This window comes from Castanea sativa, chromosome 3, assembly GCF_040712315.1.
Source record: "Castanea sativa cultivar Marrone di Chiusa Pesio chromosome 3, ASM4071231v1".
In the NCBI taxonomy this organism is placed as follows: Eukaryota; Viridiplantae; Streptophyta; class Magnoliopsida; order Fagales; family Fagaceae; genus Castanea; species Castanea sativa.
This window is the reverse complement of record NC_134015.1, coordinates 10,900,924-10,917,536: the sequence shown is the minus strand read 5'-3', so window position 1 is coordinate 10,917,536 and position 16,613 is coordinate 10,900,924. Positions and strand designations below refer to the sequence as shown.

The 16,613-nt window shown below is 33.3% G+C and overlaps 1 protein-coding gene across 1 annotated transcript; it reads right to left on the bottom strand.

Moving 5' to 3' along the window:
• Positions 1–9,011: 9,011 nt before the first annotated feature.
• On the bottom strand, positions 9,012–16,060 carry LOC142627425 (uncharacterized). The gene is made up of 12 exons (XM_075801286.1): positions 15,886–16,060; positions 15,543–15,583; positions 15,322–15,422; positions 15,123–15,203; positions 14,130–14,212; positions 12,661–12,712; positions 11,959–12,048; positions 11,614–11,682; positions 11,385–11,486; positions 10,415–10,483; positions 9,731–9,787; positions 9,012–9,291 (listed from the first exon to the last, which is right to left on the bottom strand). The coding sequence occupies exons 1-12, from the start codon at positions 15,954–15,956 to the stop codon at positions 9,196–9,198; spliced, it is 912 nt and encodes a 303-aa protein (XP_075657401.1). The 5' UTR covers positions 15,957–16,060; the 3' UTR covers positions 9,012–9,195.
• Between the last annotated feature and the right edge of the window lie 553 nt (positions 16,061–16,613).

The window sequence follows — 16,613 nt, the reverse complement described above, 5'->3', positions numbered from 1 at the left end:
GGCCTTATTGGGGAAATGGCTAGGGCGGTTTGGGAAGGAAGACGGTCGGTTATGGAGGAGGGTGGTAGCGTCAAAATATGGGGAAGAATTGGGGGGGGGGGGGGGTGGGGGATGGACTTCAAAGCTAGGTAGGGGAGTTCATGGGTGTGGTTTGTGGAGAGGTATTCGCATGGGATGGGAGGATTTTATCAAGAATTGTCAGTTTGTTGTTGGGTTGGGGAATAGAGTGAGATTTTGGCAGGATGGGGATCAACCTTTTCAAGTGGCTTTCCTAAGGTTGTATGGTATTGCCATTGATAAGGAGGCATTTGTAGAAGCTTCTTTGTCAAGGCAGGAAACGGAGGATAGAAAAATTTGAGATGTTCGTTTTATTCGAGAATTTAATGATTGGGAGATAGATGAAGGGCTACATTTTCTTCGTATATTGGGAGCTAATACTCCTCCAATGGATGTTAGAGACCGGATGAGATAGAAGTTGAAGCCTAATGGAGAGTTTGACATCCGGTCGTATTATAACAAATTGCGGGATTCTTCCTCAATTGTCTTTCCTTGAAAAGGAATATGGAGAGTAAAGGCCCCTAGACGAGTTTCTTTTTTTGTTTGGTGTGCAGTTTGGAATAAGATCCTTACGGGTGATAACTTGAGAAGATTAAGGGGATTGGATTTTGTAGACTAATGCATTATGTGCCGGCATTGTGGAGAGACGGTAGACCACTTACTTCTTCATTGTGAGATGGCTTATCGGCTGCGAAGTTTTGTCTTAAAAACTTTTGGTTTGTCTTGGGTTATGCCTAGATCGATCCCAGATTTGCTTTTTGGCTGGTGGAATTGGTTGGGGAATCATTCGTCTCAAATTTGAAACTTAGTTCTGTTGTGCATCCTATGGTGTATTTGGAAGGAACGGAATCGGAGGACTTTTAAGAATTTGGATAGTTTTGGTGTTCAGATGATTGCCTCTTTTAGTGGGATTATTTTTTATTGGTCTCGAGCATGGAGACTCACGACTAGTGATTCTCTCCCATCTTTTCTTAGCTCTCTTTCTCTTCTGTAATTATTCTCTGTTGTTTGGTTTTCTTTTTTGTTTTTTCAGTTTTTTTCTTCTTGTATTTTCTGGGTTTGCTCTATAATTTTCATGCATAGAGTAGCTATTCGTATATATAACATTTTTACTTATCAAAAAAAAAAAAACCTTACATGACATAGAAGTATTAACTCGATTTCTTTTCACTCTACTGCAAAATATGAAACAGAAAATACCAACATACGAAACAGAAAATTGGTTTACAGAAAGTTATTTAAAAACAATGCAGAAAGTTATTCAAAACAGTGCAGATTTTATAAAATAGTGTACTGCGGTACAAATTTTTATGAGACAGTGTGCAGTACATATTTTTGAAACATTTTATCAAACACACATCATGCATTATTGTTGCAACCATTCCCTGCCTATAATATGATCAAAGAACTACCTTGTTGTCAAAAGAACTACCTATAATTTCAAAAATAATCGAATACCATAATACCTCCAAAACATAGTCAAATAAAAATTTAAACAATAAGTGACTCTAATATAGAGTATAGTCGAAACAGACAACACAATAGTCACAGTTCCAAAGCCAAAAAAAAAAAGGCCATTTCGAATCCTTTCAAAATCATCTGTGTTTGTATATGCAATCAAGGAAGACTCCATTCAGCCTTGCAGTAATAAGTGCAACAAAATATCCAATAATGAAAACCCAATATGCACTTTAAGATATTTTATCAACATAAAACTAACATTCTAGGCAGCAAAAATTCACACACTACAAAAAAACAACAACGAATGAAACATGACAAACATCAATTGCGCTGCCATAATTCAAAATAAGGAGCACAAAAACAAATACCCAATTGAAATTAGAAAAAAAGTTCCATGTACCTAGCATATGTCTTCTTAGTTGAAAGTTCATGTTGTCATACATATAAAGTCAATGTATATTCCAATCCGGATGCCCACCAAAAGCCAAACACAAACAGAGAAACCAAGATATTGAATCACCAATCTAACAAAAAAGCAAAAGACACTATCCAATATTGATTCAGTCTGCTCTCTATGATGATTGCAAAATTACCCCCCCAAAAAAAAAAATCATCCAAATTTCCAAACCAAAACCAAAGCTAAAGCAAAAACAAATTATAACCAAAATACCTTTATCAAAACCATATTTAACCCAAATGCCTCAATCAAAACCCTATAATCAACACAATAAGAAATAGAGAAAGCAAAAAGGTAAAGGAAACATTAATGAAAGACATTTCAATTTATTTATTTTAAAAAAAACACACAGAACACATTAGAAAGCAAATATTTGGAGATGTTGGTTCCGGACTTGGACCGGGGGATTGCCACGATTGTCTCGTTGTACTTTGGGTCCGGTTTGGGGAATCCAGATTCCAGGGCTTCGCTGCTGTATAGCCGCCGTATGTGGGCGGAGGATTTCCACAATGAGGTGCGTTGTTGGAGTTGGAGGAGAGACGACATGGTGAGGAGTGAGTGAGTGAGTGAGGAGGAGGAGGAGAGGGTTTTTGATTGATTTTTGAGGGTTTAGTGGGAATTGGGGAACTACTTACTACTGACTACACTCAGGGTTGTAAGTTGTTACCATTTCAAAGGACAAAAACGGAAATGCCAAGGATTGTCACGTGCGATGGGTAAAAGGGCCAAATAGGAAATAGCAGTATTTGCAAATATAGGTAAGAATTTAGTAATTTACCACTGTTTTAGAAAGAGGAAGACATAGGTGTGTTTTTTTAAATTTGCTCACTTAAAATTCTATCATGTAGCTTTTTTTATGGATGAAAGTGTATTTTTTAAGTTAAGTAGTCACATGACAGAATTTTAAGAAAGAACCTGAGGAATAATACATAAAATACTGTATATAAGTTTTGTCATTTTAGAAATATATATGGATATATCACTTTTTTGGAACTCGAGTTTTTTTAAAAAAATTGCTTTCAAGTTTGCCTTGCTATTTTTTATGGAACTCGAATTCCTAACTATTTTTCGTGGAATTTGAGTTTGTAAAACTTGAGTTACACGACAATCTTGATTGTTACAAACTTAAAAAAGTGATAGATTCTTAATTATTTTTTAAAGTAACGATTTTGCTCCACTTGCAATACTAATGGAAGAGAAACTAATGAATAGTAAAGTACTTTTTACGAATTTAAAATCAAGATCCAAGAAGGGAAGAGAGAAAGTTTTCAAAAAAAAAAAAAGAAAGTAGAGAAGAGAAAGGCCCGAAAAGCAAATGACCTCCAAAGCCCAAATGAATCAGAATCAGAATCAAAATCAAAATCAGTCAAAACCCAGGTAATACAAATTCTAAGTTAAGAGATGGGCCCTATTAAAACACACACACACGTGCATAATACAAATGTGGAAGCCCACCACAGAAAAACTGACAGTTGCTATTGCTATGTCTTTGTACACATAGTTAATTTTGCATTTGAATTAATTTTATTAACAAAATCTATTTAATGCAAAATGGATAATCTCTTCAAATAAGCTTGGAGATATCAATAGGTTTGAGAAGGAGAATCGGTGGGTTTTATTAGAGCAAAATTCTTCAATTTTTATATTTAACGAGGTTTCTGAGAAATTTTCTACATGCGTGTGATCTGCAATCTGCTCAAACGTCAAATGAAGGTTGGAAATTTCCTACACTATGTCAAACTTGTTTGTCCTCTCCCTCTCTCAGAGTGCTTGGTGGGTTAAAGAATTGGTTAGAAATTTCCACAACTACAATATTCTCCTCAAAAGTTGTGTCAGTCTACTCTCTCTTTGAAATTAACACAACAAAATGTTTGATGGATTGAAGAATTTGTTAGAAATTTCCACAACTACAATATTCTCCTCAAAAGTTGTGCCAGTCTACTCTCTCTCTTTGAAATTATCAAATTAACACAACACAATGTTTGATAGATTGAGATTCTCTGACATTAACACTGTTTGGTGGAAAAAAGAAGAGATTCGGCTTAGAAACTTTCACATAATGTAGCATTTCATAGCAAAGCAACGGCTATTGTTCAGAAGACCGTACCAAATTTCACACAATTCTAACGCTACCACTCAAATGATTTTATGAGTGCCTTTTTGCCTTGCGCAATTTTAAGTGCCCTTGATAATCTATAAAGGCCTTTGCAGCTTGTTCTACATCACTTTATAGATGCTTCCATGCACATGAGGCTATTAAATTATTGAAATGGAAGAAATACATAATTTATGGAGTCGTCATTTTTTGAGATTCTAAGGTGAGACTGATCACTTGTGTATAATTGATTTGAATTATCAAACCTACTTCAAAGGGAAGTCACAACATAGCCCAATCTATGTAAGGATCAAATAAATAATGTCTTTGGACAAAATATGAGTTTGAAAGTTTGATAACACGTAAGGATCAAATAAATAGTGTCTTTGGACAAAATATGAGTTTGAAAGTTTGATAACACGTGAGAGGAAGGTATTAGGTACCCACCATGCCATTGTATTTAGTTTTATAATTGACATTTTTCAACCATCCAATTTATTTCGTTTTATAATTGAACTTTTTCAACTATCGCAATAGTGATTCTAAGATATCGAATCTTTCATTTATTGACTTTTTCCAACCATCGCAGTACTAGTGATTCTCATGAAGGCAAGATACATAAGAATTGACGTTTCCTAATTCCTACCTAAAAGAAGGGGATTATATATAAAAGTAGGGAATTAGAAATATCCTTGGGAATTGAGATGCTTAATTATGAGAATTGCAATTCTCAAGAATTTTTTCAAACAAACAATTTATTTTGTGAATTCTCGAAAATCAACAATAATTACAATATAATTCACATCTTGAATTTCATAAAGCACAAAACAATAGAAATTAATTCAAAATATTTGGATCAATAAATTGCATGAAGAAAAAAACAAATTTCCAATCTACGCCCCAAGTTATATATGCAAAGCTATGGGTATTCACATATGAGCTTTTCATTTGGATGATATATAGAAAATAATTGAAATATGCATCAAAGGTGTTTAAAAAAAAAAAAAAAAAAAGTTACATAAGCAAAGCAATTCCCTTTTTACAGCATGAATTCGTTTAGCTATTTCATACTGTAAGAGCTGCAATGGATTAGGCCATGAGCTCCACATCTAGCACATAATGATATTATTTAATTTTCCACGTTTTAATTGTTGAAGGGATAATTTTTTTTTACTGAACGCAACAAAACCATGATATTTTTTGGAGAAGAAAAATCATGATTACTTTTACACAAAATCATGATTATGTGTAAAAGTATTTAGCACATTTTTCTCCTTCCATGACTTAAGTGGCTGATGGTGGTTTAAGGATATCGTAGAAATTCTTTAAGTATTAGCCAAAACTCATATTCATTCAGTAATTCCATCCCTTCTTCATTCTTGGACCTCGTTTTAAAACCTAAAATTTGGACCTTAGTATAATGTAACATGCAAAACTTGCTTATGCGATATATATATTTGTTGAGAAACAGTACTCTCTCTTTTAATTAAATTACTGGAAAACTAGAAGAAACAAAAACAGAAATGTTTGGCGAAACATCCTCCTTCCAGATCAATAAAGAAAAAGAACTTCTTACTCTTCTAGCTAAAACATGTGCTACAGAATTGGTCTGCTGCCTAACATGAGAGAAAGAATGAGATCTTAAAGAACCTGTTATAGACATAATGTGAACTAATTGCTTTCCTTAATCAATTCTAATCCATTTTAATATAATAATTATAATAATAATCCATATAATTATAAAGTTTAAATACATCAATAGAAAAAGTTCGTAATTTTATTCTTGATTTAAGTAAATTAAACTAAATGCTAAAATCCAAATCCTTCTCAATGATATTTGTCATTACAAGTACTTGTTAAATAAAGATATATGTACAATCAAATAAATTGAGTTTAGAGTCATGTCAGCCCTGTGCATTTTCTAATAACATGCATGAAGAGCAGTAGACTCATCCATTTTTACTATGATTCAACTGATTTTTCATTTTTAGACCCCACCTTCAAAATCGATTTCAAAGGTTTTGAACCATCTTCTTCACGCTCAGAAGAAGTAGGCTTGCTTAAAGTTTTGTTTAGTTTCTTTTTCTTCTTAGGCGTGCTTATCACCTCCACTTCAACGTTTATGCTGACCATTTTCTTTGGAGGTTTTGGTCCAGGTGCAGCTGTGGATAATGGTGCTGCCTCTTCTGTCATTTTGCCAGAATTCATGTAAGAATCTTTGTTATCTTGGACTTCATGTGAAGAAGAAATAATGTCATCAACATTGCCTTGAACTGGTGGGAGCTCCTTGTCATGGGGGCCAAAAGGGTCTAAATTTTTTGAACCATTGCCTTCATCTAGCTCAACCTTGGCTCCTGGAATAGCATCTTCACATGGTTTTTCTTGAGCCATTGGGTGGTCACTGTTGGAGCCAGCCCCATTGTCTGCATGACTGGTTGTTATAGGCACTTGGGTTGAACCTTGATTTGAAGTACTGCCTAAATGCACGGTCTTGTGAGCATGTGATGCTAGGCTCTTCATGATGAAGAGGAAGAGCTTATGGCAAATGCTCATAGATTGGAGTTGGCTTTCTCTTTGATCCATCTATCAAAAATGGTATTCCAAGAGGTGGTTTTGATGAAAATGGTGTGTTGTGTGCAACTGAAGTTGAATTGAATAAAAGATACTTGGAAGTAACTAGTAAGGAGATAGTTTAAGAGAGCTTCGTTGCTTTTCTTTAAAGAGATGCCTTTACCATATTTGTCCTCTGCACTTCATAACTTCAAAAGAATACAAAAAGGCATTGCTTGGACAAATGGCATACTTCCCTACAAGTTTATGGTATTCAATGTGTGGCAAGATTGGATCATTGGGCTCTTGGCTCAATTGGTAAGGGATTGGGTGGGATGGGATAGGCTTTAGGTTTATTATATCAATAAATTTGTGGTGACCAATGCAGGGAAGGACATCAGTCTTGCTCTTGGCATTGGAGATCAAACCTCAAAAGCCAATACCCAAAAAGTCATGTAAGCCTATGAATGATATTTTTCCTTCACGTTCACGGGTTATATCCATCTTAAAATATATATTAGAAGGATTAGTCTAATTGTACCTTTTTTTTTTTATAGAAGAAAATTTAATTGTACCTAATGTTCATAATTTTGGATCATAATTTTTTTCTATTCTTTTTATTTTTAATACTAATTCATTATATCAATCTTTTATTGCCAATATGTGGGTTTAGTGATAATGGCATTTTTTGTAATGCCCTATTTTGTGATTTGGACCTCACCTTCCCACCCCCATTATCTACCTATTAACAAAAAAACAAATGTTTTTATTCTACTAAATTTTTGTTATCATAGCAGTTATGCCATCAATTTCTGGCAGAAGGCAATTACTTAAAACTGCGTGGGTGGAATGGTGGTAGATGGTAATTTTTTTTTTTTTTTTTTTTTGAGAAACTAGTAGATGGTAATTTAATGTAATTGTTTTGTCTGGTGAGCTCATATTAATGTACTCATCTGTAACAGTCTGACAGATACATGCAGAGGAATCTTTAATATCTTTATCCATTCTGCCCATAAATTTCAAGTGATTTCCTTACCCTTCATATTCAACTTGCCCTATTATTTAGAATAAAAAAAAAATTTTAAAAACTTGCCCTATAATTTTTATACATTCAGAGTCAACATTACTGCAGCTCTATTGGGTTTTCTCTGTATACATGCTGGTTGACACACTTGGCAATGATCCCATCAGCATCAAATTCAACCTAACTCATCCCATTAACTTTCAATAAGCTCTAAGTCTAAAGATATTTCCTTAAGTGCCCTTAGCGTTTCAATTGACCAGGCAACCAATCTTATTCAAAACGTTTGGTTTACTAATTGCGTACCCCAGTATATACTAAACTTGGGGGAGATTGATTACTTTACTTAAAGAGAATAACTTAACGGCTCTTTTATTTTCTGCTATGAGTAAAAGAAACTTTTAAGAATATCAAAAATCATTACTTCTAAAGATGAAATTCTTATGGGTTTTAATTAGCTCAATTGGTAAAAAATTTTGTCGTCAAGTAAGAGATCTAAGATTGATTCTCGCCTACACCAAAAAACAATTAATGTCTTGATCTAATGATAAAAAGCAAACATTAACAATAGATGTCATAAGTTAAAACTATTTCTAAAAAATAAAATAAAATGATGGAATTCTCCCCTGTATGATAATTTATCATTTGGCAACAAAATTTAATTTGGTTGGAGAAAGCTTAAGTTAAAAACTTTTATTTGACACACACAACGATATTTTATGTTACTCAATGCATAGTGGTTTATAAAATTTAGAGGCTTAAAAGCAAAAACTCCCCACATGGCACATTTAGGTCACTCAGGAAGCCCCTAGATCGATAGAGGCATGGCGTTATGGGAGAAAATATGAAATATATATGACAAAGCATTATGTTCAAAGAACAGATATAACCAGTTCCCCACTCTGGTTTGTTGCTTAAGGAACTCGATGCCTCAATGCAACGTGATCATCCAAAGTTAATCTCAGGTAAAACTTGGAGCTGAATAGTAAGCTGCAATTCTTGACTCAGGCAGATCCATTTCTGATTATAGAACCATTCCTTATTTACTCATTAATCTCAACATGGTCTATTTGGATAGAACTTATTGCTGAAAACTGAAAACTGAAAATACTGTACCAAAATAATTTTTTAATGGGTAAAAAGTACTGTTCATTGGCCTAAAATCACTGTTCATGGTCAATGAACAGTGACAGATGCGCTTGGAAAAAAAAAAAAAAAAAATTGGACTCAGACGTGGACGTGGACGCCAATCCAAACGCCCTCATAATCTACTCAAGGATTGTCTACACATTTTCTGAGACACAAAAAGACATACACATTACTTAGAACTGCACAGCTATGAAAATAAACACGGACTGTCCTTAAGGATAGACATGGAAATCGCTGAGCTGCATTTAATTTTATTCCTTGCAAAGTGAAATCTCACAAATTTAATTCATCAAACGAGAAATTGTGTTTAATAAATCTGATAAATTTACAACCAATTCAGGTGACAAAATTGGGTAACAGCAGTTAATCATCATCATCAACAGCACAGTAGATATCAATCTTCAATCAAGAAGATTTCGTTGAAATCCTCCCACAGAGACGCCAGTAAGCACCAGGGTGAAAGAGAGATTTCTCAAATACCCAGATGTCACGGACTAGGACCTGAATAATAATAAGCATCAGACATTATTCAGACAAGATACTAACATACTAGAAATTTCAGGACACTTTTTTTTTTGAAAGGAAACTTACATTGAAAACTGAAGAAATGCATTCAATTTGAGAAAATAATCACACACTGTATTATCAATCATGCATGTAGTGGGGTCAAACCAACCATGAGGGATGACTTCACCCCGTACAATTACCTTTGCATCCCAGCTATTAATGCTTTGTACTAAGCACACTTGTACTGAAGTTTAGAAATTGTAGTTCCTATTATCATCTTTGTTCAAATTAATCTATGCAAGGCATAGGGTGTCACAACCCAGCTGTATTTTAATGATTATCTACTCTTCAAACAACAACAAATAGCTAAATAAAGGGCTGTTACCTAAAATTTAACAGCATCACAGACAAAAATAAAATCTGTTAACATTACCTCCTTAGATTTATCTCCTGCAACAACATCACCTTTTGAATCATAAGCTTCAAATTTCTGCCATAACACAAATATATCCGTAAAATTTTTGTAGTTTTCTGTTTTCTTGATATATTACTATTTTTTTTTCTTCTAATATTCTCAATATATTACTATATTTCATTAATCAAAGCAAAAGATATATGGATGCTGAAAACCAAACCACAGATATAGAATAAACAAGGATAAATAAACTCAGATGAATCATGGATGATTTTATATGTTTATGAGATGTCTAACTTCTGTCTTTTATAGATTTATGTTTGTTCTTTATATGTATCCTATATGGATATTATTTTACAAGATACATTATGATAAGAACATCAACTCTATGGAATAGGAACTAATTAAATGTAGCAAATACCAAATCCCCTAGTAAAGCATCATATTTTACACTTATCTAGTCGCCCAATATCCACAGGTGAAACCACTTTTGCTAATCAAAAATGGTTGCAGACTAGTACAAAACTGTCACAAACACCATGCAAGGTTGAATATGCTTGAAGTTTTCCAAAACTGAGATGTTTCTGATCTGGGTTAGGCACCCAAATTGTGCACATTGATTACAAATATAAACTCCAACAAACAACAGAATTGGTACAACCACAATAAGAAGAGGAGGATATTTAATTACATAAAGTTCACCTGCTTAGTTAGAAACTCGAGTGTAAGTTGAATGAAAACTTTGTTGAGGTCATTTCGATCAACTCCAATCTGTAATCAAATTTAAAATAAATAAATAAATAAATAAAAAGCAGGGACGTGGGATATAAGTTCAATATAATTTATAAAGAAAAAAAAAAAGGGAACTTTTTATTTTCACAGATAAATTAGAAAAAAAGAATTGTAGTCTTGAATTTGAAGACACCCTTTCCAGATCATTTGGCCACATATTTCCATTCTATTCTAGGTAAACCATCCCAAGTAAAAGCAAGGAAGGAAAACCAAACTCATGCCAAATTAGAAATGGACAAGTAGTTAAGAGTCTTGTAGTTCAACTGACACTGGTGTTTTCAACGGAGAAACAGAGTTCAAATCCTCCCCTCCCCCAACAATTGAATTATCAAAAAAAAAAACAAAAACAAAAAAGGAGAAGAAGAAAGAAATGGACAAGCATAACATTGCAATTCTGCTTTCCAAAGTTCTCACATTGGGGATCTGTCATCCAGAAAAAAATAAAAATTGTTTTATATTATATACACTAACATTCCTACAAAATAAATAAGAGCAAATATTGAAAATCTTCTACATCTAGTGACTACTCAACCAATGCTTTTATTTAAAATCAGCATCTACTGATTAGGATTATATCAGTTTACTAATTCAGGTTGCAGAATATTCCACAAAATAGTTGTAGACAAATTGGAGGGTATAAATTCAAATTTGATTGAACTTCAACCAAAATGAGGTCATTGGTGCCTTGCAACTCCCAAGACACCAGCATCTGTCCCACCCCATACATCACTGCCTACTAAATGAAAATATGTATGGAAAAGGCAGTTGATGGCTGCTTTTGTCCAGCCATCCTGATGTTAGATCTTAGATATCCATTTTCAATTCATATAAAACTACACTGTTAAGAGTGTTAGTAAAACAAAGAAATTTTAGTACTTGCCAGACGAGCTCGCAAAGTTCGCATCTTTACAATTGGCATGATCATTTCCCAGTAGACCTTACTCCACACTGATTCTCTTTGTTTAATTTCATTTTTGAGTGCCTGTCATGAAGAAAACCGGAAAAAATATCTCAGGAATAAAATATAATTCTTGTAAAAATTGATAAAGTTATAAAGGCTGAGAGAAGCATGACTGAAGCAGACAATGGTCAAAGGAAAAGGAGCATACAGAGTACATTTTCTCCGTGACTGCTTTCCTTAATAATGATTTATCACCGTTTGCCATTAGTGTGTTTATCTGGAAAAGAAAAGAGAAAAGTTTCAGCTTGGGCAGAAAGAATCCAAAGGAACCAATGATACATCCGAACTTGAATTATTTGTGTTAAATATTTACTTCTAACTTCATTGATTTGCAACCAATGAAACTTTCTTTTTTGCATTGTTTTGCTTTCCAGTCCTTTCCTTATTTCCTATACTAAAAATTCCTAGTTTCAAATATCAGAGATTGTGAGTTTTCTTGGAGAGAAAAAAAATGAAGAGAAATGTAATTGCTTGTCATAACTCAAAAACATACCTCCTTGTACAACTCTACGGCCTCATTGTAAAACTTCTGCTTTGAATATCCAGATTTCCTTAATTTATTAATGGCATAGGCACTTTTGAGCTGCAAATAGGAAAATGCAATTCATAATTGTCCTTTATAAAGCCAAGGCCTTGCACAATCTATGGTCTAAATTTATTATTGATTCATAATCCCATAATGCCATCATAAATACAAATCCAAAACAAACCAATGAAACTTGTAAGCAACATATGGTATAAATAGCACCACAACATGATGGAGCAGGCATGGAATAAAAAAGGAGGCTGGGGTCAAGTGTTCAATTATTCCAAATAGGCCAGGTAGAGAGAGAGAGAGAGAGCACTAAAAAAAAGTCACAGCACATATGTGATGTTTGAATGCATACCAACTAGAGCCTGCTAGAATGGAAAAAAGTAGCCCCAATAGATCCAAACAATAAGCTGAATGAATATAAGAAACACAAGAAGATAGAAATAGTTATAAGTGGGCATGCAAGAGTAGCACCTATAAAATGATTTCCTCTTTCATTAATCTTCAACAAAATTTTTGTAAACAGTACATGGGACAAAACGATTGTAGCATAGTGGACCATGCATGGCACCAAAAGAGAGGATTTGGTCTGGGTTCAATTAAAACCATAAAAGCAAGATAAGTACTGAAAAAAGGATAATAAGCAGCGCGCAAGAATGTCACCTCTACAATAATATCATCTTTTGTTCTTTTCCACCCACTTCTTGTGAACCATCTGATACAAAATGATTGAGCAGAACAAAAATAAATGCTATATGCTAACAGCAAAAAAACTATAAGTGTAAATCATTAGAAACATAATGCAGCTCAGGTGTGCAACTAGAGAATGATGAATGCAGTAACAAATAACGGGTACTAAGAAATTGAAAATTAAGGAAATACCATACAGATCGAAGCACACACATGACACAACATCAAATGGGAAAAGTTCCCCGAGAAAACGGCAAACCTACATTTTCAATTAAAGTGCTGGACACTTGTTGACAGTCATTTATATGACAATATTAGGTGACAATAAACTAGCCCTATTCCCTAGATTAGGTATCCCGAATAATATCATTAAACTAACAGACCTAAGCCTTAATCACAACTAAGTAGGGGTGAGCTTCATGGATCCTTTTAAACTAATTCAGCCATATCCCATATGCATCTTTTTCCTACCAGTATTTCCTATCTAAGAATATGCTTCTTCTCTTCACCACCCCGCTTAACTCTTATTATATCCTTCTTCATTACTTCTAACCAAGTTATTTTAGGTCTTCCTCTAGAGCTCTATCATTTTTTACTCATTCAACTTGAATGAAATCGTTCTTTTTAGTTATACAGTAACCTTTATCTGATCCGTAGATACTTTTTATTTTATTTTTAAGTATAATTTTTTAAAAAAGAAAAGAAAAGTCACATGTTCTAATCATTCCATTTTTTCTTTTTAATACAAAATTTTCTTACCTAAAATAAAATTTTAAAAAAAAAACTATACTGGATTCTACCAATCATGATTTCAGTTTCAAGATTGTGTTGTTTTCTTAAAGGTTGTATTCTACAACAAAATTTTGGCTGTGTATCTTCACCATCACAGCAATCTGCAATTTCAGTATGTATTCTACAGCACTCTCAATCCTTCTTCATGCTAGGGCCTTCAGGTTTCCAACGCCAAAGTAAAGATCATATTCTCCTTTTCTAATGATATTAAACCGATAGTGCTCTCACCAAGCCCTCACCTTTACATAAGACAATTTAACTAATTTCATCTTTAAATTAAAACTGTCTACCTTAAATAATTATTTTATAATGAACTTTGTGAGTAATGTAAAAGTTCAAATGTTATAACACTGTCTACCTTAGAGTCTTTGTCCTTTTGTACATAGTGTGATGTTTTTTTTTTTTTTTGTCTTCTTTGGCTACTTCCTGCCCCCTCTGCAGGGAGTAGTCTTCTTTTAAAAAAAACTATTCATATAAAAAAATAAAAATAATGAATAATATTACCTTACTGGAACCATCCAGAATTTTTATCAAGTTATAGTTAGCTCAACAGATCAGATTGTATTACTGCAAACATTTTAAATTTAGTGTCACAAGACTTAGTAGAGCTATATGCTTGATAAAGATTATAAAAGTTGTATAAATCTAACCTCCGCCAAAATGGTATTTGTTCACGAGGTGCATATGGTTCATAGATGAATCCAGGGCTCGTCATGGAGACTTTAAGAGCTCCCTGCATTCATTGAATCATAAGCACGGAATCATATTATTAGTTGTACTGCATATTAGCAGAATGAAAACAGTTACAGTAAGTTCATTTGTGGTATCCATTAGGATTAATGTATTGATAAATAAAACTCTTAGCTAACACACAAGTTAGCACTCCAAAGTAAAAATAAGAAAGAAATTCAAATAAATTCGAGTCTTTGCATTTCTAGATTCACAAAACATGAGAAAAATTATGCCAAAATACACTAATGAATCTTTAAGACAAAGCAGTACCTGCATCTGGCATTTCCAAATTAAGAAAAAAGTAAGGTTGTGCTTGCTAAAGAGAGAATGCTAAATATAATTCTGTTGTTTCAATTTTTTGATCAGTTCGTCATAAACATAAGGAACTATGAAAGGTTTTATCAATTTCAGTTTTCTAGCATGCTAAAGCCTACCAGTAAGAGAAACTCACAAACCAAAATTAAAACATATGTATGATCAAGAAGAACTCTCATATAAAATTTGACATAAGCAACAAAGGAAAATAAATTAGTTACTCCTGATTTATAAATAGAACCCTACACCTAAAGCCCATGGACCTCTTAGAATAATTGAATGTCTCAATCCAAACCTTTGATCTTGATATTTTTTCAGCACATTTAGAAGAAAAATGGTAAAAGAGTGACTTGAGGATTCCCATCTTCCAACTCTTAACATAAAAAGGGGAAACATTGAAATTATTATTTTGCACACTCTTGTTCTTGTATTTTTGAGGTTTTGTCCTCTCCCAATTCTTGCCAGCCCTTTCTTGTGTATAAATTTATAGTACTTACATATTATTTCATTAAAAAGAGGACCAGTCACCATTTTCCAACATAATGACGCAGAATAAATATACTAGCATGATTGTTTAAGAAGTAAGGAAAACACACCATCTGTCGTGCTTGGGGAGGGGCTTTTACTTGTGTTGATAATGACCTCGTATCATTTGAGAATATCAATAACTCAGCAGCCTACAAAATAAAAAGAGAGTTGATAATACAAAGAGATTAGCATCTTTCATGTCTTAGTCTTTGAAACATAGATGCACCAGCCCATAAATAAGTTCAAAAAAGAGATTTAAAAAGTTACCACTGTAGAGCGAAGTGTCATTGTACTTCCATGAGTCAATGGGAAAGCATCGTGGGCCTTGTATAAGCAAGAATAAACACTCCGCTGATTTAGTTCAGGAACTGACCACATAAAAGACTACATAAATTTATTGAAATATAAACACTTGCTTTGGAAACCCACTAAATGTAGCACATAAGTTAAGGAACTTGAAAGTAAATGTGTCAATGAAAACCAATTACCATTTGAAATAGCAGTAGAATAACTTCTTGAGCTGCCAAGCCTGAACATACAAACAATACCCATATTCAATACACTGTTTCCACCCCCAAAAAAAACCCAATTTAAAATTCCAAGAAAAACACAGACCCATTTGTTTGAATGCTAAGAAAATGTAGGAAATGAAAAGAAAAATAAAACTCCAATCCAATTTTCTATAGTAAAGTAATGACATATGTAAAACTAAGCAAAACTTAGCCAAAGGGTCAAATGGGTATCCAAAAAACATAATCTTTCTTTGATTTGCATTTTCCTTCATTTTCCCAGTATCCAATTGGAGCATAAAGAAGTGAACTTTGTACTTACAGATACGAAGATTCTCGAATCCCAGCAGTCCGATACAGTGAACGCAGAGTTTGCAATCTTCTCAAAGCCATTTCAGCTGAGAAAAAAAAACTTCAAATTTCAAAACCCTATTGTGATTTTTCTCCGATCATGAAGACTGATAACAGAGAGTGAGAGAGGTTTTGGTTTGGTTCTCACTACTCAAATCTCAAGGGTTTAAGGGAAAAGGAACAATAATGGGCCTCTGTGAATGGGTCTGTGCTTTGGGCTAAGTTGGGCCTATTCCACAATTAGTGATTTATCTTCAAGCCCACTTTGTTTTGGTTGCTCAAATAACACTATTTCACATGTGTAATCTCTTCTCCTGAATTTATAGTTCATAATTTTAATTGTTGTTATCCTAAACAATTGTTCATGTTCTCAAATCTCAAGTCAAAACGCAAAAAGCATTAGTTTTTCTTTTCCACATGGTTGTTAAAAATTCAATTGTTAAATGATTTACAATTTTACATTGCACTAGAATCTCTGATTAGTAGAACTATAGAATTCATATCCATACTTAGATTCCAAATTTTGACATTTTTTATAATTAAATTTGGATATATTAATAACCCATTTTTTATATATATGAGCTCAACCGAGAGAGAGAAGATTTTCTAAAAAAATCCATTACTCTCTAAGATAAATCCATAACTCTAATCAAACATCTTTTCTTACATGTTATAATTTTTTATTTATTAATTAGCTCA